The sequence below is a fragment of the Aythya fuligula genome, chromosome 3 (genome assembly GCF_009819795.1).
Source record: "Aythya fuligula isolate bAytFul2 chromosome 3, bAytFul2.pri, whole genome shotgun sequence".
NCBI classification, from domain to species: Eukaryota; Metazoa; Chordata; class Aves; order Anseriformes; family Anatidae; genus Aythya; species Aythya fuligula.
In genome coordinates, this window is record NC_045561.1 from 81,124,980 (window position 1) to 81,151,216 (window position 26,237).

Here is a 26,237-nt window from a genome sequence, read left to right on the forward strand (position 1 = left end):
TCTCTCTCATATCTGAAGAGATTTGTATTGACAATTTGCCCTTGTCTAATGGTCCTGCCAATTTCAAGCCCTGACTGTACATGTATTCTCTAACTGGAATCAGTGGCTACAAAGCGGCCAGCGTATCGTTAGTCACAATACAACAGTAAGGTTGTGAACATACCTGAGCAATGTTCAAGGTCTAGAGCATTGGAGGATGGGCAGGACAAGACAGGACAGAACAAAAATAAAGGAAGAAAAAAAGAAAAGACAAAACAGTGACTATGAGGCCAGCCTCAAGGATCCCCAAGCCAGACTAAGCCCTCCCATTCTAATGTATAAAAAGAAAAAACATAATAAAACAAAACCCAGCGTTCCACTATTGTAGTACTGTAACATGCCAATACAACAAAATACAACATTTTGAAAACTAAAAACAGGAACAAGAACCGTTTTTTATTTTTTGAGCTAGCAGTCTCCTACTGTCTGTCAAAGGTGTACTTGAGGCTGGCCTTATAGGAAAAAAAAGCAATGCAAAAAAAAATCATATTTTAAATCTCTACTTTTCAATTTAACATTCGTAAAGCAATATCCAAATGATAGGAACAACAGTGTCCAATTAACCTAATATGATCTCATTAAAAAATAAAATAAAAATAAAATAGTAAAAATAATTAAAAAAAATCACTCTCTGGACCTAAACTGTTTTGCTTAGTTAGCTATAGCAAAGAAAAGAGAAAAAGAATAGTGCAGATTCTATGCAGAATTAAACCATGTGTTACAGCACAGTACAGTACCTGCTTATTCAGACCTAGCATATTGCAGACCATATCCCTTGAATACGGTTGCTCCAGCACATAGCGCAGCAAAGCAGTCTGCGGCTCAAACAGATCCTTCAAAAAAAAAAAAGCAAACATATACAAACATATATTGCCTTAAGATGACGTTTAATACTACTATTTAACTGAGTTAACAATGTAACAAGTGTTTTACCTATGATCTACTTATGCAAATCTTTTTTGCTCTGATACCCAACAGAAAGAAGGAAATAACTGCAACTGTTTAGAACTCTTTAGAGATGTTATGGGGACTAGATAGAAATATATTCTTTAAAACCAGTAACAGGGTGTCATGCTTTCTGAAAACAGCCTTGGAAAACTGCGAGCAGGACTCTGGAAGACCATCAAGAACTGAAAGGAAGCTAGGTAAGGCAGCTGAGGAAGCACATGACCAAGATCCATAAAAATCACAAGTGACACAAAGAAAGCAGATATGGAACTGCTCACTGTATCTTCCAACATCTGAATCACTTCAAAGAAAAAAAGTTATTTGAAGCATGACTCAAAACAAATAGAAGGCAACAGCTCACGCAACAAAGCTGAAAGGTAGAACTCCTTGTCAAAAGGATACTGAGGATGCTAACAGTTTACATGAGCTCAAGAGAAGACTGAACAAGTATTGGGAAAAGAAATGGTTATTAAATATAGAATCCAAGCTTGTCTCAGGAAACCCCTAAATTGAAAATAGCTGTGGACTGTGAACAGCATGCGACATTAGATCTTCTATATCCTTCCTTAGAGGCCTAGGTTATTTGGGATGGGATACCTTGGATTTTTGTCCCGTTCATTTACATTGTTAACTTCTTTCAGTACACCACTCCTTCACACTCCAGAGTTCTAACTTCAAATAAGCTAACTTCTATTTACGTTTGAATTGCAAATGTATCTTTCCCATGGAATAACAAAGAACATAGAAAAGAAGAAATCACCTTCCCATTCTCTTTATCTCCTCACTGCTAAACTATTTTTCAATCAATTCTCTGCTCCCACTTGCTCCCAGAAGCACACACCAACAAAGAACATGAAACAAATTTTTCTTCAGCCTCCTGGGCAGCAGTTACACTACATGCTACTTTAAAGTTCCTCCACGTACAGTTTGAGATCATTGAAATAGATAACACAGGGAAAACATCTACAACTGCAATGCTAGCCTAGCTGACCAATAGGAAATTCACAGTTGAATTTTTTTTCCCCAACAATATAAAACCTTTGTATTTCTGGAACATAAAGAGGCTTAAGATGCTTAATAAGGCATACCTTGTCATATGGTAAGAGACCTTTCAAAGGAAAACGAAGGGTTGTAGGATCCAGCTTCCACGAGTTACACATGGCACCTGAGTTATTTACCACAGGAAGAAGACTACAGCGACCTACATGCAATGAAACATCATGAATTCTACAACAGTGAAATTGACCTATCATTAATCATTCTGATCCAAAAAGTAGCCTCAGCCACTTTTATGCTCTCCTTACATTTCCACTGTTTATAGCTTTTTACCATAGGATTGCTTCAAGCTGATTTTATTTTCCCCAACAGAAAGTTCAACTTCTCAACTAACAAAGTATCTAAGGAGTTAAATCCCCTTCTATTCAGATTGGGTACCCTGAAAATTAAAGTATTTGCAAGTATTAATCTAAAAGAAACACTAATTCCCATGGGGGAAAATCACAGTACTTCATACTGTATGCCAAACCATTCAAGATGATGTTAGTCAAATACAAGTGTCTGTGCTCCTCCTGCAGTTGCAGGAAACGTAGTCAACTAAGTCAGTGTAGGCCAGCGTGATTCAGCTGATTGCACACCAAGAGTTTTTGTAGGATAAATTTAGACTCATTAGATAGTATAGGATAGAGCCTTGGATATATTTCAATTGTTTAACCATATTTATAATATAATTTATATATTATATATATAATAATTTTATAACATAATTGTTTAACCAAGCATCTGACTTGAGCCCCTAGTGCATCTGTGCGTAACCATCTAAATTTAGGTGCCCCACCTTTGACCTCAATCTCATTCTCAGTTCAAATTCCATAACTTCTGCTGTCCAGACCAATCATAACACTGTCACATAAAACAAGAAGTATAAATACTTGTATCTTCTCCTCAATTTATACATGTAAAATAACTGCTTTGGAATCAAAATGCTTGGGGACATTATGATTTTACACTCTTAATCTCTTCATTCTTTAAGTTCAGTTGCAACAACACTTGCTAAGAGCTAAGAAACAATGCAACTGTCGTAAAGTTACTTAATTCTCAAAGCAAACAGAAGACATCTTTATCTTTTTAAAGAAAACCACAACCTGCATCACAATTAAAACAGCAAACTTTTGTTCTCCTCTGAATTAGGAAGTTCACAGGGAACTTTGCCACAATAGGGATGAAACTGAGCAGCTACAAAAGCTCCAATGGAAATTGAAATCAGAAAATATTCTAAAACTAACATACCAGCCGGTAGATCTGTTTTATCTCAAAATCCTTAAATGCAGAAACGCTATGATTTTCTTAAGGTCTACTGTAGATACAAACTACACAGCCATGTAACAAGAAGTACACTTCTGCTATCAACTTGAATGCTTTTGACCTCATCAATATCAATTTTCCCCTTCAAAGCAAAAACTGGAGAAGCAAGTCTGAAAATAAACTAACAAAAGGAAAGATACTACACGAGACATAAGCTCTGAATCATTTTGCTTAGATGACTATATGCCCCAAAAGGTTATATAAAACAAAATATTTAGTGAATACAAGTCATTCTCTTACCACAAATGGAATTTATTCTTGCTGTGGGTCTGAAGGTATCCACAAAATCCGATACTAAATTACCTAGTAACTGGGTGAGAAAAGATATGCAATATCAATTGCATATATTGATACAGATTATTTAAGACTAAAAAAAAAAAAGTTCATGCATTTTAGTTAAATACAAAGAAATCTACTAAAAATAGCTATCTCCCTACACATTTCAAGAAGTCAGAAAAATACTCCAGAAATTAGAAACCATAAAAAGAAAAATGTAACCTTGTAAAGTGGAAGGAAGTACTCTTCTCACTTTACACTTGAATAAGAGCAATAATAACTGTTAATAACATTATAATAATGGTTTCTTTTACATATACCACATTATTTCAGTGTATGCTATTTAGGAACAAAGATTTTAAGACAAAATAAACTTCAGAATTTCTGTTTATCTCTGGATAACAATACCACAACAATAAAGCACCATATTTTTTATTTCCAGATCAATATTACATTCTTTATAGAAACAATGACCATTTTTATTGCATGACATTTATCACAGAACTGAATTTAAACACACAAAACCATCTCAGTCAGCAATTTAAAGTGCTTTTTTTCTTTCTCACTACAGAAAGAGCACAATCTGGTTGGTAAGCATGACCTGTGTTTCCAAACGTATTCAACAAACCCAACTCAATGCATCAAGACTTTTGAACACCAAGCTAGAGGTCAAAACTATGCCATCAACTTCATGCAAGAACACAGGGATCTGCTGATCCCATCACAACAAGCCTACACCTTTAATTGACATACCTAAACACAGAATTTGCCATTAAATAAAAGATCCTAAATCTTCGCTTTAAATGTGTTAAGCAAAAAAAAAAAAAAAAAAAAAGAGAGAGAGAGAGACGATGTTTTGTTTTCCGTAAAACAAAACTCTAGATTACATGATTTTATATCTTGTCATTACCCAGTGGGGAAGTTTTCCTTCAGGATACAGCTTTCTGATTTCTGTAACTGCAAAGTAGGCAGGTAACAAACATGCATTTCTTTCCAAAATGTAGGCTACCACCTATAAGTAGAAGAATGTATCAGCGTTAAAAAAAGTTGGGATAAGATAGACAAAGGTATGGCCTGTCTACTAGTCTGGGGCAATCCATAAAAATAAATACTAGCAAGATTAAAATACTTTTTCTTAAGTTGTACCCTGATAGTTCATTAGATTAAAATCTGCTTTTAATTGTACTAGTGTAAGTTAGGCTGTTTAAGCTCAAGTAAAACCATGCCTTTATGCCTGCCTATAAAAGGTTGAAAACTACTAGTATTTTCACTAACTAAGAAAAAAGAAAGTAGTTAATCTCAACATTTTATCTCATACAACTTACTTCAGTAAGTCAAACATGAGGTCTGACTTTTCCTTTAGGGATTTTAGTGCACAACAGCATCCCCAAAAAGCTCCTCGTATGAGGTACGAAACACAGTAACAGAAAACAACAGGTCTTTGTTGTTGATCTGTATCAACTCTGATAGCTAGAGTGGCTCTATTTGAAAGACTGATGTGACATCATGTAAAATTGAGATAACTACCTCTCTTGCTGCTAAAAGCTGCTGCACAACAGCTGAGCTCACAGTGTTTGGAATTGTTAAGATTTTCTCTAGGATTACTTTCAACAGATCACGCACACCCTAAAAGAAAGCACACAAAATTAATGTTCCAGGATATTTTTCATTTCAGGCAGATAAATTACACAGTGAATATGACCAGACAGCATCTTCAGTGAAATCAGATGTTTTTTGCTAAGTGCCAGCAGACAGAGTGCTAGGGAAAATGTGAACACTAATGGCATTAAACCTCTTATGGGACTTCTCAATCTCGGCATACCCCAGGTAAAAAAAATAACTGCTGAAATCTTGATGTGCATCCACAGATACCCAACATATGACGTCTTGTGCAGACTGCCCAACATACAATGTTGTGCATTATGGGTTTGCTCTAACACACCCACCAACATTTGTGAAGTGGTCTTCTTCTGAGAGATGTGCATGGTTTTCTGCTCCTTTTGTTGGAGTCGGACCATGCCAAAGACTCAGAGTTGCTTTTCCTACGTACCAACAGGGGGCAGAGCAAATGCAAGAACTTTAGCCTTACTGCTTGATAGCATTACTTTTCTGCATGTACCACTTATGCAACTGCATTAGGGATATTTAGTAACCAATAAAGGGACAGAAGATTGTGTGCTAGAAAAGAGAGTAGGAGAAGTTGCATATCTGTACAGAATTATCTATTAACATAAAGCTCAGTTACAAAAAAGCATTAAAACAGGCCTCACTCAGTTACCTTTTTCTTTCATTAACAAAGCACACTTCGAAACATTGGAGTTCACCAGCACAAAAGCATAAAAGCAAAGCCATAAAGCAATACATCTTCTCGCAAAGAAAGGAATGGGGGGGGGGAATACCTTGTAGTCTACACCTCCAATAATTTTCCGGACCAATTTAAATGTTAAGGCCCATAGCTGTGTCCTTTCCCACTCCAGCGTATCGGAGTTTATCAGAGATTCACAAACCATCCTAGCAGAAGAAGATAATGCAAGAATGAACGTCGGATTATGAGCATGTGCTCTCACATTCTTTAATAACACTCTCACAGAGCACCTTGCAATACTGCAGCTTTCAAGTATCCTATTTATTGACTCACTGTGGCTTAACTTACCTGGGTGGCAAGAGTCCAGTTTCAACTGCCATTGCTAAACAGTCATAAAGAAAAGAAATTCTTTTAGGACTGTGCTGGCTATGAATGAATCTTACAATCCACTGGACACATTGTTCATGGGATTCCTGAAAAAACAGCAAAGGGGAGAAACAATGTATTTATGGGTAGTGAAACAAACCATAACATTCATATAATCTCCTATCATGAAGAACTGAAACTGGCAGGAGATGAGAATGAAATTTAAAGTGTTTTTAGTCCAGTTGTCCAACATTCAGTTTTCCCTACAAGTCATTTGATACAATGTTGGAAACAGTTCCCATTGAAGTCTCATCTCATACCTGAAACTGATTTCTATAGTCAACTTTGTTTTTCACATACTTTCAGCACAGAAGAGAATAAAAAGTAGAACTGTTTTATACTGTTCTTCCCGTATCATTTATAATCAAATTGACTGAAAATGAAGTAGATCTCCCGTTACAAGAAGAATGCCTAGAGGTATCCAACTATTAAAAGGTCATTTTTGAGCATAAACATTATTTTCATTTCGTTTTAATTATTCACTTCTACAAAAAAAAAAAAAAAAAAGTTATTTTTGAAAAGTTACTACTTTCACTTGGTTATCTTTATTAGAAATGCACAACTTTTGCTGAACAACTAATCTTACTAATGTAAAATCTAATGTAATCGTAAAATGTAATCTTACTAATGTAAAAGCTGATCTTTTTCTTGCATAGTCTTCCTATATTCTTTACTGGGCCATACCTGAAATCAGATTCTGAATAAATGGAAACACACCTTATAGCTTCAGTGTTTGTCTGCTAGACAAGGTTTTACTACATGGGCAGGAAAAAAAAAAAAATATATATATATATATATAGAAGCAACAAATTAAATGTTAACCTGGGAAAGACTGCTCCAGAACTGTCTAAAAGCACCCAGGCAGCTGATCAGTTTGGTTCTCTCATCTTCAGGAGTGTCCATAAACATACTAATGCAAATGAGAAAATTGGTTATTAGCACTACACCAGTGAAAGAATACAAGTAGAAAAATGCATTCACACAGAAAGTCACAAACAAAAAATCTAACATCGCACTCACCCAGGAAAAGCTTCTTCAATTACCTCCGTTTTCTGCAAGAGAAAAGCCCCAGGTGAGCTGCTGTGACAAGGTTTTCCAAGGGTGCCTAACCAGCAGGACACAACGCTAAGGAGGGCTCTAATGGGACTGTATCAGAGGGGGATGCATTTCTTCTGTTATCACAGAATCATCTAAGCTGGAAGATCACCGAGCTCAATTTCTGACCTATCACTAACAAGTCCTCCACTAAACTGTATCACTAAGCTCTACATCTAAACGTCTTTTAAGGACCTCCAGGGATGGTGACTCCACCACTTCCCTGGGCAGCCTATTATGCTAGGCTCTTTCTTAGCTTATGTCCCAAAGTTGTAGAAATCGTTTAATTCTGTAACTGCAGCTCTCCTCCCACACTCCAAGAAATCCTTCTAGTATTTCTGAATCCTGCTAAGCTTTTTGTCCCATTCCTGTTTCACGACACTTGGCTACACAAATCAATTGGATACACAGTCACTGCTCCACCTGAGTTTAAGTCCATCGCTTTTAAAATTCCATGAAGCGATCATACAGCCTTGCAGTAGATTATCTATGAATACCAGTTTATCTTTTTAAAGCTTTTTTTTTTTTTTTTTTTTTTCTTAAATGCCATTATACCCAACTGCAACGCCTAGAAATGCCCCTGGATGCAACTCTCGGCCTTCTCCAGCTGCTACACGAGGCCTGACGCCCGCCTGTTCCTCACAGCACCGCGAGGCGGGTTCACTGCTGCCCACGAGATCGGCAACAGCAGCAGCGAGAGCGCCAGCCCGGCATCTCCTCAGCCACAGCTGCAGGAACGCAACGAGGCCGTTTCTGCCACACAAAGGGGCCGGCGAGGCGCGGGCACACACCACGCCACGAAACACCCCGGGCCGCCATTCCCCACGGGGAGGAGGGGGGGGGGGGCTCCGCCGCTGCCCTGCCCTGCCCTGGCCGGCGCCCCCGTCCCCCCCGGCCTCACCACCACCTCCTCGAAGATGCTCTGCAGCTGGGTCTCCATGGGCGCCATGGGCAGCGCCATGGCCCCGCCGCCCCCGCGGGCCCGCCGCAGCCCCCGCCGGAAGGTCCCGGCCGCTGCCGTCCCCCTCCCGCCCCGGGAAGCGGCTGCGCGGCTCCGGCGTTCCGCCGCCTCTGCGTTCCGGGCGGGGAGGGAGGGAGGGGAGGGAGAAAAGGGGTAGAAGAGTTGCCTTTATTTTAAACCTAATCTGACTTTATAACTAGAGTTCTGCGCCACGCAGTTTGCCCCAAATGCCACACCCAATGTTGAGTTTTAAAAGTGGATCGTAAGATGGTCTTGAGGTCCCTAATGCATGTAGGTCCCAAGAGTGATTTATCTCGTACGTGGTGCCTTTCCCGCTGTGGATTTGCACAGCAAGGGCTAGCAGAGGATGGCTGCCAGGGGTGGCCCCTGGGAGCAGAGCCCAGCCAGCTCCAAAAGGGACCCGCTGCTGGCCAGAACTGAGCCAGAGAGTGATGTTGGGTGGGCCTCTGGGAGAGCAGATTGAAGGAAGGGAAAAAATATAATAATAACTGCTGCACAACAGCAGCTGGGAGAGAGGAGTGGGAACCAGCCCTGCAGACCCCCAGGTCCATGCAGCAGGAGGGCAGGAGGTGCTCCAGGCACACAGCAGCAGTTCCCCTGCGGGCTGTGCAGGGAGGGGCCCCTGGTGGAGCAGGCTGTCCCCCTGCAGCCCATGGGTCCCACATGGAGCAGATCTCCACGCTGCAGCCAGTGGAGAGGAGCCCCCGGTGGAGCAGGGGGTCCGGGGGGAGCTGCCGCCCACCCGTGGGGGACCCGTGCTGGGCAGTTTGCTCCTGGGGATGGACCCCGTGGGACGGAGCTGTGTGGGAGCAGTGCTTGAAGAGCTGCTGCCTGTGGGCAGCCCCCACAGGCTGAGTTGGGGAAGGACGGCATCCCCTGGGAGGGACCCCACGGGGAGCAGGGGCAGGGAGGGACCGTGAGGGAGCAGCAGAGATGAAGTGCCAGAGACTGGAGCCCCCATTCTCCTGTGCCACTTGAGGGGAGGAGGTGGAAGAGGGTGGATGGGGGGAAGATCTTTGGAGCTTGCTTTAGTGTCTTACTGCTCTACTCTGTTAACAATAAGCAGCAAAGGATATTATTCTCCCACACAGAGTCTGTTTCACCTGTGATAGTAATTGGTTAGTGATTTCCCTGTCTTTATCTCAGCCCCATTTTTTTTATATCATATTTTCTGCCCATGTTGTATTGAGGAAAGGGAGCAGGAGGACCATGTGGTGGAGTTTAGCTGACCATCAATGTGAAACCACCATATTTGTCTAACCAGATCTAATTTTAATAAAACTGAACTACATATGAGCTTACCTATAGCAGAGAACCTGGTCCCTGAGGTAGAGCTGAGGTCCAAGTCAGGGCCATTACACAGGCAAATCAGGTCTAAGTAAAGGTCGTCGTGCCTTCTGTAAGGGACCCAAGTGTCAAAGAGGAAGAACAGTACAAGTCTTAAGGGCTGGGATTGCACCTAGTTGTCTCTGCCAAGGAATGAGGCCATGGCAGATTCCATGTGTTTAGTAAAAAGGAGCTGTAAGCCTGACCAAACAAGGAAGGAAAGAAACGTTTGCATGAGAAAGAAATGACCCTGAAATTCCAGTGACAGAAAAGGAAATGCACCTTACAAAATGACTTTAAATATATAAAAGAGCAAGCAAACATTTTGACAAGCAACAATATATATGAGAAACAATTTGCAACCAATAACATAGGTTTGGGTGAGGATCTCAGTGAAGCAGCATTTTTATTCACGATTGCAATAGCAGGCATCCTGCAAGCAGGAGCCCACAGCAGAAGTGTATCATAACCTTATATCCCCTATTACCCAACACTTGATTCCTCCACTGTTTCCTCACTGGCTGAGTACTACAGCTTCACAACCTACTTGATGCTTGTTACTACACCATATATGTACAATTTTATTTGACGAACCTGTAATTTCTCATTTTTCCCCTTTTTTCTTCTTCTCTCATTACTGGAAGGGCCCATGATCTTTTGTTTGTTTGTTTGTTTTGTTTTTGCTGATTCCACAACTGCTTGTCTTGTTTTTTGTAGCCATCCTCCTTATTTTGGGGCAGTGGGACCTTCCACTGTCCCCTTATCTGCCTAACATACCTCTCACTGATGTGCCTGCGCAATCACTTTTGAATATGCAAGGTTAGTGGTATTTTCTATTGCAAAAACACAGCTTTAATTCTCACAATTGTTATACAAGGACAGCAAACAAGTTCTATCTTCTTGTTTTGCTCTGCTTGTGCATGCAGCTTTACTTTACCTATTAAACTGACTCTAGCTCAGCCCCTGAGTTTTCTTTTTCTTCTACCCCTAGAGTTTTCTCCTCCATCCCTCTGGGAGGGAGTGACCGAGTGGCTGGGTGGGGCTTGGCTGCCTACAGAGGTTAACCCACCAGAGTGCTTTTTGGCACCCAACTTGGGGCCAGTGGCGCTCAAGATAACAACAGATTTGATTTATAAGCTGCCAGATTTATAGCTGTTACACTGTTTAGCTATTCATTGGCAGGTTTCTGTGCTTGCCACAGGTCTTGCTTGCTTTTTTTGTATTAGAGTCTAGTGCTTGCTAGCGGCTGCTATTTGCTGCACTTAGCATCATGTTTTGCTGTGCTTGGGAACATTTTGATAACAGCAAAGGCCACGTCCCTGGACTGGCAAATTGCCAGGGCTTTGCTGTTTTTTCCTGTGCTGCTGACTGGACAGGCTGCAATTGCAGCGTCTCAAGTCAGAGGGACTTGTGCCTTCCACGTACGTCCACACTGCAACACTACCTCTACAGGAATCGCAACCCTTGGTTAGGAGCTGGGGTGAGGGTGAGGAGTCCATTGCAAAGTTAAGTCTGATAGTCTGGTCCAAAGGGACGAAGGGTGAAGACTGGTATGGATAGACCCTTAAGCTGTAACCCATGATTTGAGTTGCGTGTTGTAGGAAGTACTGCAGCAGGAACCACTCAAACCGATGAAGAATGAGCTTCCCAAAAAGCCACGCAAGTGCAGCAGTGACCCCACCTGAGCTGGCTTTGGCACCCAGTAACATCACACTACCTCTCCTCTCCTGTGACCACCATAACAGATGGAACCCAAGTCATGAAGATTATGTCCATGGACATTTCAGGAACATTTTACAAAGGTGAACCGCAGACTAAGAGAATGATATCTGTGTATATATCAAAGGATGGGCAGGGACGTGGTGGTTAAATGAAGAAGTATTATATAGTGTGGGACATAAGCATAATGTAAATGGCATATAATAAGGTGTGGAGATCGTGTTGGTTTGGGCTGGCTGGGATGGAGCTAATTTTCTTCATACCCACTCATATGGTTCTAGGTTTTGGATTTGTTTTTTATAATAAATGTTATAAATTTATTTTAAATTATGACTCATGTGGTACTCAACTTTAGAATTGGATAAGCATTTGATTAGTTACAGTTGGTAATGATTCAAGAATCCTGGTTCTCAATCCTGGTAGGCTATGAAGGCTATACATTTCCATAACAAACAGGCCTCCCATTAACCACCAAATTGAATGAGGAATACATTTCCAATTGTGTTTAATTTTTATTTCTATTGAATTTGATTTGGCTGTATACCATTTGTCTTTAATGAGTGCATCTACCACTACTGGAAAAAAAAAAAAAAAAAAAAAAAAGTGTAGCAGACTGAAAGAAGTCTATGACAAAAAATGGATTGAAATTAAATGGGAGGAATCCCCTGGTGCTAAATAAGGGAAGGGAACTCAAAACATAGATGTAACACAGAGCAGAAGGTAACCATCTACTTAGGTATTGGTTTTGTTTAAGGTATTTAACAGAATCGCAAATACTTTCTTTGAAGTCAAGAAATACTCTGGATGACAGGCAAATAGTTGAGTACTCAAATTTGTGTAGTTTTTGCAAGTTATTGCTTAGCAACATATTATTCCTAATCTGCAGTTTATCTAATGTCATCTTTATCTTGAAATGTGGCAGAACAGTTCTCTCTACATGAGAGAACTTTTCAGCCTTTGACCTTGCTGAGTAGTTTTCGTGCTTACTTTGGCTTCCTGCAAACCTATCACCAATGTAAAAGCTAAAACCTCATTAAAAACCTTTGAGCAAAGTACACACACACACTTGAAGCAAAAGCAGCCTCTTAGCTGCAGCTAACCCAGCTGGGGAGCCAAAGGAGCACAGCATACACACAGCTGAGAGGCAGACCGCAGCAAAATGAATCGTCACGATGAACTAGACATGCATGAAGGCAGACGTTTGGATGATGTGATGTTACAACCATCACAGTATGTGAAGAAAAAAAACACTCCAGAAATACAAGATAATCTGTGCTGTAAGTAGGCACTGTTCTTCAGGGCTGCTACTCTTTTTTTTTCCTTTCAGAACTGTAGAAACTTTACAATTTTCAAATCTGCAGGCTTTTTACTAGTTTTGTTGTATTAATGTAATGATTCAAGGTAGCTTGGTAATTGATACCTAAAGTTCTATAGCACTAAGGCACTAATTTCTCTGGCAGATTTCTAAAGTTCTTGTGGTACTTATCCAGCAGTTTAACACTGTCAAATATATATATATATATATATATATATATATATATATATATACATATATGTTTATATATATATTTCCTGGCAAGTAATTAGACTTCTTCTTTTGCTATGATAAACTGACAGATCTTTTGCACAGCAAAGACAGTGCTTCAGTATGTTATTTTATTAATTTGTTTGTGGCCAATGTATCCCCAGTTCCTTTTTGCTTATTCTTTTGTGTCTTTGGATTTGTCATTAATAAAAAGAGTATGTAGGCAATGCATTGATGAAAAACACTCCCGAAGCAAGGTATCGGAAAAGATGAATGAACCATTTCATCCCGTATTGTCATTCTCACATCTCAAATGCCGTGTCAACTCTTTCCTTCTTCCCCAGGGCTTTAAGAGTCATTCAGCTACCTTGTAGATGAGAATGCGTTTTTTTTTTGTTGTTGTTGTTGTTGTTGTTTTTTTTCCCTACATTTTTGAAATCTTTTGTTAGAACTGATACACATTTTAGGTTTCTGCTTCTGACCATAAATGAAACAAATATTAAAGGTGTATATATATTTATACATACATGTACATATATGTGTATGTGTGTGTTTATACAAGCTCTCGCATCTAGAATTGGAATTTACTGAAAATGACAGGATGACAGGTACTGATTTTCAAAAGACTAAAAACTTAATTTTGAAAACAGCTCTATGAAAAAGAGAGGCAGGTTGTGATATTCTTCAGCGTTATGTCATCAGAACAATTTCACATAATGCAAGTTCCTATTTAATGCTGCATTATGCAAGTATTGCATAAAATATAGGAGAAATATTGGAAATGGAGAAAAAAAAAAGAGAAGTGAAAATAACAGACATTGTTTTCCTTAAGTCATCAGTAAAAATAATTTAATCAAGACAGAGTGTAAGAAGAATGCTTAATCAGGAAGGAAAGTAAACAGTACTTTCCAAAGGTACTTAGAAGAGTAAACTGAGAAGTTTAAGTATCATAAAACATTTGTTTTTCCAAATGCAATGGTTTTCAAATGCTTGCCTTTATAAGAAACAAAATCTCAGTATTGGAGGTGTCAGCTGTTAATATTCTACACCACTGATTTATGCTTTTGAGAAACTACATGAAGCTACTACTATTTGCTTGGTAAGTTTTTTCCTGAAAGATCAGGTGGAGAATTGTGTACTCAGTGAGTAGTAACACTACCTAGAAGGTCCACACTATCAGAGGAGAGTCAGAGAATATGCATTAGGGACAACTGTTTTATGAATAAGAAGCCCTAGTCATGAATTTAGACATAGAAGTTAGCAGTAGAAAGTCTGAGGATTTGAACAGGTGCTACTGATGTTATTTTACCTTAAGGATCACTGTCCCAAAATCAAGGGCCTTTGTGTAAATTTGGTAATAAAATGCAATACATTGTGTCTATACCTTTTAAACATGAGTTTTTGGTTTTTACTTCAGCTCTCTAATGACTTGAAGCAGTGAGAACATTTAGTTGCTGTAGTAGCTATCCTTTAAACTTAGTATTATCTGTTTACTTCAATTACAAATACAAAATTGTAATTATAAACTGTAAGTTTGTAAGAAAATGGAGGGTAAAATGGAGAGTGAACTTTTAGATGAAGGTTGCAAGTCCTGGGGATTGATCTCGTCTGTGCTCAGGAAACAAAACCAATTACAGTACACTGGAAGAATTGTGCTCCCGGTCCAGAAAGAGGCAGGTGTTCTAGCCCAGATGCGACTGCTAATTCTCAGTCCTGCTTGACTGGATGTGACATTAAACCTTCACATCTGGGGTCTCCCTTTAAGAGACTCTTCTGCCACTTTGGTCAATCCTACCAATTCGTGCTTTTCCCACCAGTCTCTTTTACCCATTTCTCTCACCGATTCCATTTCCATTCCTACTGCTGGGGTATTTCTCCTGTCCGAAAACAAGGGAGTGAGCAGCAGGGAGCAAGTAAGGTTGATCTTCCCAGTCTTCAGGTAGGAATGATGTGCATTTAGGCTGTGTCCTGGAGTGGAACTGCAAAGTGTACACCCACCCCTCACCTGAGAACAGGGCAGCACTCTCTGCTGCTGCCACTTGGTGAAATGTTGGGGCAAGATGGGCAGTAACGAAGAACCCAGGGTGCTTCCCTAGAGGCTCTATTACAGTAATGCAAAGTATGAGGGTAAGCTGCTCTTATTTCTACTCTGTTTTGAATCTCGATGTTTGCTAGTGCCTGATGGTTGCCGGAAGTGGCGGGAAACAGAATTAGGCTTTGAAACAAAAGCAGAAAGTAAGCTGGATTGTTTTATGGTTCTTTTCTCCGACATTTTCCTTTCTGTTACTGCCTTAGTAAAAAATGGATATGCTGCAATATAGAGGGTTGTCATTTTTCACTGTGCCTTTTAGCCAGCACATCTAGAGTGTCTGTTAAGCTGATGAAGGTTTCCTCAGCTCTTTCCCAGTCTTCCAACCATTATATGACTTTCTATTATGTGTTTTCCTTGGGCTGCTTGTTCATTTCCAGTTTTCTCTAACCTCACTAATACAATGTCTTACTCATTAAAAGAAACTGGCTAGTGGATGAAAACTTGACACGTGCAGCCTCAGTCCAGCCGAGTTTTTTAAAAAAACCCTGTGGGCATTTTAGGAAAGTACAGAATCTATAAAACAGGCTTTGGAGTTGAGAAAGGTGGGGATTTCCTTCTCTTTACAAAGCTTAAGAATTTGCAAAACAGGTGAATACAGTCATTGCTTTCTACTATCTTTTCCCTATCAGAGAATTCCTTGGTTACAAGATAGGACCAGCCATAGGTTAAAAGTGCAGTATTTAGGCGTTGCCTTACAAACAGTTCACAAGATTATTATTTCTGTGCCTCCCATGCCATATAGTTAATTCCTAATAAATGTAACAGTTTATCACAATTATGAACTTTAATTTTTGTGTATTTGTGTGACAGTTTCTGCTAGTTGCTTTGGTAGTTGTGTCGCTGGGACTAGGTTTGGGACTTGGACTAAACCGTGGAGCCCAGGAGCAAGGTATGTTTATGATACTTCCAGTATAATTAAGCTACATCTGCTAAAGGCCTTCAGCAAACCCTCTTTTATAAAGTATAAATGTTCTGTGACAACCTGCCATCTACGAAAATAAAGTTCTTGCATTTTTCAAGTTGGATTGTATAAAATCTGTACACATAATTATACCTAAAAACATATGCTAAACCACTGAACGTCTTGCTTCTCAATCTAGAAGTGTTAAACCTAGTTCACAACAGCTTTGGAATTTTTATCTTGATAATATTTTTAGAAAATTTGAGATAGGACATTCTTATTATATATAAGACATTGCAATTATTTCAGCAACGTGTATTGTAGAAGAGATGTCATTGGACCACATTCATGATTCATAGTTCAGGTGCATTTGGCATAGTTCAGGTGGCTAAAACTGATCATGAATTTTCTGTGAAATTGTCAATTTCTGTAAATCTGTGGTAAAAAAAAAAAAAAGTATAATGCTTTGAATTTGTGGAATATTATTTTTTAATTTGAAAAAATGGAATAGCATGTTGATGTCAGGGTCAATCAGGATCAGAACAAATAAACATCACATGGTGAGTTATAACACCTCACTTAGAATCAAAACAATAATAATCTCATACTGGAGGCATTCAAGGAAGCACGGTATCTTTCTCACTCCTAATCAATATATATCAAACATATGTACCTACATCAACTCTTTACTTGTTCAGTCCTAGCAGGATGAAACGGAGTTATAATTACTGTTTGATGGCACATGTGTTGTATTACAACTTTCTGTGTAAAATAGGGAGATACCTACCACATGAGTCTTTAATGACATTTACCTGAGGAACTTGATAATAGTTGTGGAAAGTGAATGGAAGGTGAAAGATGGCACTGAAAGAAAATTTTTGTGTCTCTGACTGCAAATGTTGCAGAGCAATCCTAAAAAGGGACTGCCAAACTTTATTTGCTACCTTTATAACCAGATCTACTTAAGAAAGATGAAGTAACATTGTGAAGTATGAAGCAACGTACTAACTTAACAGAACTCACACAGTTTTGTAAATATTGTGAAGAAATTAGAGGTATGGATTGCAGATTGTATGAACAGTTCTGTTTCAGAAAAAGTTTCATATTTCTTCTGACAAAGACTCACAATGTATATTCTATATCATTTTAACTCAGATAGACTATCTGAACAACTTGATTGTTCTAAAGCCAATGGATAGAGGGAAAATTAAATAAAATACTTTAGAGACTAAAAATGAAGAAAAAATGATTGCATATGTTTATAAACATCTGTGAAAAATCACAGCTTTTCCTTAGCAGAACATGGCCTAGATATGGAATGCAACCTTTTATTACATGTTTCCATTTGTATTTTTCTTTTCACAGATTCATTTTTGCTCATTACATATTTGTAATTCTAATTATTTGCCTAGCTTTCTTGAATGAATGATTATTGGTATTGTATGCACATAAAGAGCAAAGTACAACCTGTGAACTTTCTACATGTGAAACAAGCTGACTAATTTTAAAAAAAAAAAAAAAAAAAAAAAAAAAGCAATCTTAGCTCATAGCTCCATATCCATACATAGTAAATATTAAAGCCTGATTTTTGTAGGCAGTCCACCTTGCAGAAGCGTGAACCGTTTGGAAAGCATAATAGGATACCCATCGCAATATAACTGTGGCTAGATGGGAACACTAGAAATGTAGGTGCTCAGGCTGGTTCAGACCGTACTTCTACAGTACAGAGACTGCAGACACAAGGCTCACTGTGGTTTGTGTGGAGCTGCAGGTGATGTTTGGAGAGTTGGAGTTGCCCTTGGATGTCCCAGAGGCAGGGAGCAAGAGCTGAAGGTATCAGAGCTGTGGTGAGGAACTGCATTTCTCCATTTCCTGTGCAGGGCCCTTTATGTGGTCCCTTTTATTTCTTTGGGTCAAAACCATCAAACCTGCAGTTTTTTAAGGCACTTCTTGATGATTAGGTGGGAGAGATGTGGTCAGGCCAAGGAGTGCACCAATAAGCCCTGCCCAGCGCTCTGGGCCTCCCCCCACCACCCGGGACCCAGGGCACCATTTCAGCCTGGGGACTGTCAGCCCTGGCCCAGATGAGGCTGCTGCAGAGCCCTCAGGGAGCCCCTGACCCACACCCAGGGTGGGTGTTGCTCTTCTCTCAGCATCCTGAATCCAGAAACAAGCAGAGGAGACACCAGTGGGAGGGTGGGATACCTGGGCATTGCCTCTCTGGGGAGAAGTGCAGCAGAAACAGCTATGCCAGAAGTCCCGGGTGAGCACACGAAAAATAAAACCCAGGACCTTCAGCATCCAGAGGACCTCTTATGACTCTCATGTTGCTTGGTCTAACCTGTGCACTAGCGGCTGCAGTGGAAAATGATTAGGGAAATTGGTTTGGAAAATTAATCACCTTTCTTTACATGTCCATGATCCATTCATCTGATGTGGCTGGGACAGGACTGTTTTGCAGCCTGGTCATTGAGATCCCTTTCCTTCTCTTTGCAGTCAGCTGCAGACACAAATGTGATGAGCCCTATCGGAAAGAGGTGGCAGGCTGTCAGTGTGACAGTGGGTGCAAAGAGCGTCAAGACTGCTGCTGGGATTATGAAGATGCCTGTGTGGAGCCAAGTATGGTCTTGAGCAGTCCGTGCTCATTGGTTTCCATTCTGTTCTGTTTTATTGCATAGTACTAATTGGAAAAAGATCAGTTCTTGTATTTACACTGATATACAGAAGGCCCTCTTGCCATGCTGAGAAAAGGTTTTGGGCTTTGCTATGCCATATATTGACTTGGGGAGGGAGGAAGCCAGTGGTGTTGAGTTTCAGGTTGTTAGAGTGCCTAGCATGAAACCTTTCCACCTCTTTCTCAAATTATATCCTCATCTTTTTTCTTATGAAGAGACATGCTTTTTAGGCAAAAATATTAATTGAAGCAATTTTTATGGACTTCATGTATAGCACAGTGCAATGCAGCAGTGCACAGCACAGCAGCACAGAACAGCCAACTCTTTTGAAGATAACCAGAGCATTTGTAGTGCACGTTTCCTGGTCCAGATGAAGTTATGGACGAGTGTGAATGAAATGACAGGTTTTCTTTGACTAGGGGTCTGAAACAATGCCTGTGCACCAGAACTTTTTGTCCTTTTGAAAATTAATGGGAGTTCCTGTAAAGTATATCGTTGACCTTATGTAGGCTTGGGGATTACTTGTGAATTAATGGAATCAGAGGATTGCAATGTTCTTCCTGGAAATTTATTTCCGCTTTGAGTCCAGATTCTTCTCCAGTTAGTCCCTATGCTGTCTTGGCAGCAGTTCAGTTTTTCTTCATCCTTATCACTTTCTGCCTGCTTTTGCCCTTAGTTGCCCTTAGACCCTTAGATCCCTTAGATCTTTTCCTATCTGCTGGGAATTAAGCACAAGAGAAAGAAAAAAAAAAAAAAAAAAAAAAAAGATCTCTTGCCTTCTTTCATATTAATTAATTAATTTATTTATGAAGGGTGGAAGGCATTGAACAAGATGACTTTGGTAACATCATTCTAAAATGAATTATTCTATGATTTGATGTTACCATTCAACGGCAGCAACATGTTATGTGTTTCTATGCGTTAAATGTGTTGAATTTTCCTCTTACATGAAACTTTTAAAGTAAATCAAGTAGGACATATAAATACTTGTTTAACAAAAGCTTTATAGTAATCTTTTTCTTACATTTTTCAGCCCGATCTTGGAGATGCACTAATTTCCGTTGTGGTGAGAAAAGGCTACCTGGAAGTTACTGTTCTTGTTCTGATGACTGTTTGCAGAATAAAGACTGCTGTGTAAATTACAACAGCATTTGCAAAGGTAAATCAGAAGTCAGAAGGATTTTATGTAAATGTTCCTGTGAAATAAATGTTTGCTCAAACATTAGAAATATAAAGGTCGATACATTTGTTTCTCAAGGTTAGATTCTTATAGTTACATCTTGGAAGATGAAGATGTTTTGAGGTGAAGCTTTTGGTGTTTTTGACTAGGAAGAAGAAGATTTCTGGAGAGAAGTGTGAGAACTGTCATTCATAAGAAAGAGTGTTCTGAATACTGCAGCAGTATCCCGAATGTGGTTTTTGTGTTTGTGTTTTTTTTTTGTTTGTTTTTTCTAAAAAATAGTTGGAGACATGGTTCCAGCTTCAAATTCCATGGAATCTGAAGTACTTATAGTAGTAGTAATGAGCCCTAATTAAAACTTTCCCTTTCTTTTTAATAGAAATTAATTTATAGAATGAGTTTCGTATGTTTTACTTATTTTGAATGTTGTTCATACTTAATTGTTTTATACAGACTCTGTCTAAACATAACATCATTAGTAAAATCAGATTACAGATATGATATCTGAAGAGTATACTGGTGACTTAAAACATGTTATCTGTTATTAGAACTCCTGTATTTTGTGAGGTGGCTGAGATTGAAGTCAAGTTCTGCAATATTATATTTGTCACCTAAATGCAAATGGAAGCTAAAAACAGTCAAGAGTTTGGCTAGATGCTAATTTGTTTGAGCAGAGAGTACTGACCTAATTAAGATCAGTGTACATCCCCACCTCTGGCTGCTTATTAGGATAGGAGTTTTCTGTGGTAAGCCAAGAACTCTAACAGCCACTGCTTCTTCTCTTTTCTTTCTTTCTTTTTTTTCCTTCCTTTCATGATTTTCTTACTTCTTCTTTTATTTCCCTTATTTCTTCCAAAGGGATGGGCAGATCATTATCATAAATGAGTGAATGTGAAATGTGAAGCAGGTGTAGGTTCAAGGGAGAACAGAAAGACCTGGAAGTCAGAAGCTGTGGCCAACAAGGGAAGACTGAAGGAGTTTGGATTCTTTACGGGTGGCGGGGGGGGGGAATTAAAACAAAAGCTAAAGGAAGTCCTGGCAGCCATCACTAAGTGTATAAGTGGAATTTGCAGAAAAAGAAGGAAGTATTCCAGTGTGGATCCTGGATACAGTTAAATGTTACTCATTTAGAGCCAGATAAAAATTAGGCTAAGCTTTCATAGTCATTTCTCCTCCATTGTATTTACTTGTTTGGGTAGTATGTGTGTTCTGTTTTTAGCTTACAGCTGTAAGCATTAGTCCTTTCAGTGTCTAAAGGCCTAATAGCTTGTGCAAAATAATATATAAAGCTATTTTTAGACCTACTTTTATATAATTCTGTATTGAAACAAAAAGTCTCAGAAAGAGCTCTAAAAAGGTCAACCAAGACTTCTTTGTTGTACAATTTGTTGTTTGTATTACTTTGTGATGCTAACTCAGTATTTTATTTTGTCATTTTAGGTGAAACACCTTGGGTAGAAGAACCATGTACACCACTTGAAACTCCTCAGTGTCCAGCTGGGTAGGATAAAGTTTCCCTTCCCTTCCCTTCCCTTCCCTTCCCTTCCCTTCCCTTCCCTTCCCTTCCCTTCCCTTCCCTTCCCTTCCCTTCCCTTCCCTTCCCTTCCCTTCCCTTCCCTTCCCTTCCCTTCCCTTCCCTTCCCTTCCCTTCCCTTCCCTTCCCTTCCCTTCCCTTCCCTTCCCTTCCCTTCCCTTCCCTTCCCTTCCCTTCCCTTCCCTTCCCTTCCCTTCCCTTCCCTTCCCTTCCCTTCCCTTCCCTTCCCTTCCCTTCCCATGCTTCACTCAGCCACAGTAGGTCTTTAAGAGATTTTTATAATTACTGAGAATAAGATGCCTGCCTAAAGAATATATTTTCTATAGAAATAGATTATGGCTAGCAACATTTTGTTTTTCTAGAGCGTATGTAATTTTGTTGCACATCCATTTATCATTTACAGCTCAGAGCAGAGTACAGGAGTTCAAATCCAGATTACAAGTCAGTTTCCAAATACCTGGAAAAATTGTTAGAGTTAATTTATGTACCACAAATTGTTCATAGTCCATTTTATGTTATTAGTACAGTATCTCTGATAATTCAATCTTGACGTTCTATGAGCTTATGCAGGCTACGATAACTTGGAATTTATGATGGCAATTCTTTATCTGAAAGATTTATTCATTTATTTATTTTTACTCAAAGAACATATGAGAAGAAAGGTTAATTAAAAAAGAAGATATGAAAGTAGTGCTATGTCTGCAATATCTGGAACATGGAAATTCTGATGACCACCTGTAGTTATTTTATAAAGATATTTTATATCTACAGGCAGAAGTTATAGGTATAGGATAGGCAGAAACGTAGTTTAAAAGTTGTTCTCAAGATAAAATGAATTATTTTTCGGCTCAGTCTCAGTATCTGTCAGGTTATTATTATGATATCTACTTTACTGCCGAATTATACTTAATTATAACAATTATACCTTTAGTAGTGCAGCCTCTTTCTAAAGTTCATGGGTTCCTGCATGGACCTCCAAGCATAGGTACAAAGATACGTACTTCTTAGGTTAACAAATAACTTATGGAGTTCACAGATATTCATAGGCTAGAATTTAGACATTAGTGGAGGAAGAAGGCTTCTTTAAATGCTGTAAACAACACAGCTATATAAAGCTCCATTTTGTTTCAAACTTCAATCAGGAAGCTATTTTATGCAAAATGTTTGTATACAAACTCTTGATGACAGTGTACTTTAGTGTTTTGGAAAGACTATGGTGAATGAGAAACAAACTGGGATAGTTTGTTTTATTTTTTGTGATATTGTGTGATATGAATATATAACTTTATTTTTATAGTCATCACTCAAAGTATTACTCCAAAAAATTCTTCAGTCACATGTTAGTAACTGCATTTAATCAATAGTAGTTCTTTTCAAATGTTTTCCAGGTTTATGTATTGAACCATTTCTACAAATTACAAATAATTGGTTCTATTTTTATTTATTTTAGATATCACATATAATGAGACTTATTTCAAATTACATTTTTCATTCAATTGTAAGCTTTATTTTTTCTAAGGAAACAGTGAAATACATAATGATGGTTAACAAAAAGACCGAATTGCAAAACTAGATAACTTGATCCCACGGATTTTTTCTTTGTGTTACAAGTAAAATGCTGTAGCGCTAGCATTTTATCTCCTAATGCATTTTTTTTTCTTCATCAGTCCTTTTAGATTGGTTAAAAAAAAACATGTCTAATAACTTGGAAGGTTTTTTTCACATGTAGCACTTCCCAATTAGAACATTTACAACAATAATCTAAACACTGTTCTACAGATCAATTTCAATTTGCACACATGTTATCATACCTTCCATATAAATACATATCTGAGGCTTTTGATCCTTGTTCGCTTACTTTAAATCTTACCTATGGCATGATAGCAGCTGCATTCTTTTCTTAGCTTTGTGTGCAGTGTGTCAGTGGACTTGAGGTAAGAAAGCTTTCTTTACCTCAATGAGAGAGCTAACTTGAAAGATAAAATCCACAGAGAACCTGGACTGCCCACTGATGTCTTCACAAAGCAAATGTGGTAAGGTAAACAGCACAAACCTGGCAGTGCAGAGAGATTACTCTTTCCAGCCCAGAGGCCAACTGATCTTAGCTGCCTGCTGGGTGATTGCTGTACTTTTACAGTCTTGTGCAGGTGCCCTGAAAGATTTTTAAGGTGTGTAAAGAGAGAAGAGACAGAATTCAACACTACTATGTCCAGAAGTGCTTTGGCTGTTCTGTACTCTGGGCTTGAATTTGGATGATAGTCTGTAGATTTATATTTGTGATTAAAAGATGAAAAAGAACCAAACAATTTATTTTCATGGGTTGTATATATAATGAGTAGCTTGTATTTTATGTCTCCAGTGGTTTCTTTTTCATGAGTATTGTGTGTTTGTACTTGAGCTATTTGTTCATCTCTCACTGTGACTTTAATTCTTGGAATCATGTGGGAGTTCTGGATACTGTTTTTAGAAATAGAATTTGTTTTGTTGTTAAAGACTTTAACAAGTCAATAACTCTTCAAACTCCTTAATGATCAAGAAGTTGTATTTTCCTACAGGTTTGATGTGCCACCACTTATTCTTTTTTCAATGGATGGTTTTAGAGCAGAATACTTGCAAACTTGGGGTTCGTTGCTGCCAAATATTGAAAAACTCAGTAAGTTACCACAAGTGCTTTGACTGTTTTCTTTAAAAATTTGCATGCAACCTCTGTACTTAGTCCTTTTTGCTGCTACATTGTTCACATGTTGCTCAACAATACGAAGATCCCAAATCAGGTCTCCCTTATCAGTTGTATACTTATATTATTCCATATTCTGCATTAATTCTTGTATTTGAGTGCACAGCAAACAAGACTCTTTTTTAAGAAGGCCATTAATATTGGCCTGCAGTGTTTTATTAAATAACTAGTTTGAAATGTACATTCAAATACAGTTTAAGGCTGAAAAATAGTTCCAGCAAAGGATTTCATACATTTTCTGTACTCCAGTAAAAATTCTATTAGGTAACGAGATCTTAATTAAAGTATAATACTAAAAAAAATGCATTAGGTTATTGGAAAGTATCCCTCAAAGGTGCACTTTTCCAAGTCAGATATTTTAACATATTAAAAAGGAGCTGAATATTTAAGAGAATGACAGTGAATATTCTTATCTTAGACTTCAATATAATGTAATTTACATGTTGGTATAAATTAACGTATTGATGTAATTGCAGTAAGGTTCAAGCAACTGTTTCTAGGTATTTCTTTAGCTTGTGCTGTAGAGGGCTCTGAAAATTGAAAACCATTAGTGCACACTTTGTATTCAAATTTCCTGAATATTTTAGGAAACTCTCAAGATGCTTTGTACCTGGACAAAATCTCTGTGAATTTATTCATTTCTTCTCAGCAGTAATAGTCTAAATTGACAGTGTTTGTGTCTGTTCTGAATATATTATGTTCTGCTTACTGAATAGTAAACAATCTTGTTTGTGGATTACAAAGGATATCCAGGGGCCTGAACTAAAAACAATGTGCAAATGACTTCTTGTGCAAATATTTTATTCTTTGCTGTCTTTCTGACAATGGAAGGAATTTGAATCGGTGAAGAAATCATGCATGAAGAAGTCAGTGTTCAATTCCAGTCTTTTGAAAGAGGTGAAAAGGAAATGCCAATTTGACTTAAGGCATGAAAACCATGCTAGGTGTATGTTTCCAAGAAATCCCTGTAAACAAGATCAGTTCTAATTCAATACCTGTGGTCAGCTTTAATATTTACTTATACACACTCATGCTTATATTTCTCAGTAATCTACTGTGGGTAAGAAAGGGATTTTCCTTTCTTTGCAAAAGGAAGACTTTAAAGCTGATTTGTACCATAAAATATTTTCCTCTCTAGGACTCCATTAACCTAGCATTTTCAATACAGCTAATCAAGCAAGTTGGTACAGAATATATATTATGAAAGTAACTCCTTTACTGTTCAAGACAAATCTGTAAAAAAATTCTTCTGATTTTCTCATTTGTCAATTATTCAGTCCCTCTTTAAACATTCTTTATAAGCCTTTTTTTTTCTGAACACTAGAACAGTTTTGTTGAGTACCAGGCTTTCAATTGGTTAGCTGAACTTGTTCAGTTAAAAAATTATAGTATTTAATGGAAATGCTTTATATCAACTAATAAATTGTGCTTCTGTGTGAATCAAATAATCAGCTGACTACAGATTAATACAGAGTTGTTTTTCCACATGACATATTAAAAATGGCATTAAGGCATCTTAGAGTCTTCACGGCTTTTATTTTGTGGATAAATAAGTTGAATTGCAGTGCATTTAGCTATTACATATGTTCAGCTGTGGTAAGTGCCTTTGAAAATTAATTGCTGAAATCTGGCACAATGGTTGGAGAGAAAGAATCAGAGTCGTCTGCGTTGGAAAAGACCCATAAGCTCATCAATTCTAATGATCACCTTATGTCCATCACTGCCAAGTCCACTACTAAACCATTTCCCTAAGCTCCACATCCACTCGTCTCTTAAATACCACCATGGATGGCAGCTCCACCACTTCTCCAAGCAGCCTAATACAATGCCAGTCTTTCCGTGAAGAAATTCTTCCTAAAATTTAATCTAAACCTCCCCAACACAACCTGAGTATGTTTCCTTGCGTCCTATCACTTGTCACCTAAGAAAAGAGAATGACACCCATCTTGCTACAAACTCCTGTGCCTTCAAGTTTTCATTCTTGAAGCATGTCCAGCCTTCCTAGGCACTTGGGATGAGATTCAGTCCAGAGCAGGGCACCTATATTTAGATATGTTCTTGGAGATGTCTATATATAAGATATCTACATGTCCATTGTAGTAAGTGCATTTATGGT

General features: G+C 38.5%; 2 protein-coding genes across 3 annotated transcripts in view; one reads left to right on the forward strand and one right to left on the reverse strand.

The window, feature by feature from the left end:
• The window catches only part of MED23 (mediator complex subunit 23), a 37,168-nt gene extending 28,742 nt beyond the window's left edge, over positions 1-8,426 (reverse strand). The window contains exons 1-11 of one of the 2 annotated variants that reach the window (XM_032184299.1): positions 8,352-8,426; positions 7,376-7,407; positions 7,178-7,265; positions 6,278-6,402; positions 6,024-6,135; positions 5,152-5,250; positions 4,535-4,636; positions 3,589-3,658; positions 2,076-2,188; positions 777-872; positions 164-181 (exon numbers count right to left, since the gene is read on the reverse strand). In XM_032184299.1, the coding sequence (XP_032040190.1) occupies positions 164-181; positions 777-872; positions 2,076-2,188; positions 3,589-3,658; positions 4,535-4,636; positions 5,152-5,250; positions 6,024-6,135; positions 6,278-6,402; positions 7,178-7,265; positions 7,376-7,407; positions 8,352-8,411 (915 nt within the window). In that variant the 5' untranslated portion in view covers positions 8,412-8,426. The remainder of the gene's footprint in view (positions 1-163; positions 182-776; positions 873-2,075; positions 2,189-3,588; positions 3,659-4,534; positions 4,637-5,151; positions 5,251-6,023; positions 6,136-6,277; positions 6,403-7,177; positions 7,266-7,375; positions 7,408-8,351) is intronic. The other variant, XM_032184300.1, reaches the window with a different exon arrangement.
• A 4,210-nt stretch (positions 8,427-12,636) lies between these two features.
• Positions 12,637-26,237, forward strand: part of ENPP3 (ectonucleotide pyrophosphatase/phosphodiesterase 3) — a 42,210-nt gene continuing 28,609 nt past the window's right edge. The window contains 7 exon segments of the mRNA XM_032185489.1: positions 12,637-12,717; positions 12,719-12,754; positions 15,905-15,983; positions 18,492-18,614; positions 19,704-19,829; positions 21,291-21,351; positions 23,940-24,037. Coding sequence (XP_032041380.1) covers positions 12,637-12,717; positions 12,719-12,754; positions 15,905-15,983; positions 18,492-18,614; positions 19,704-19,829; positions 21,291-21,351; positions 23,940-24,037 — 604 coding nt within the window.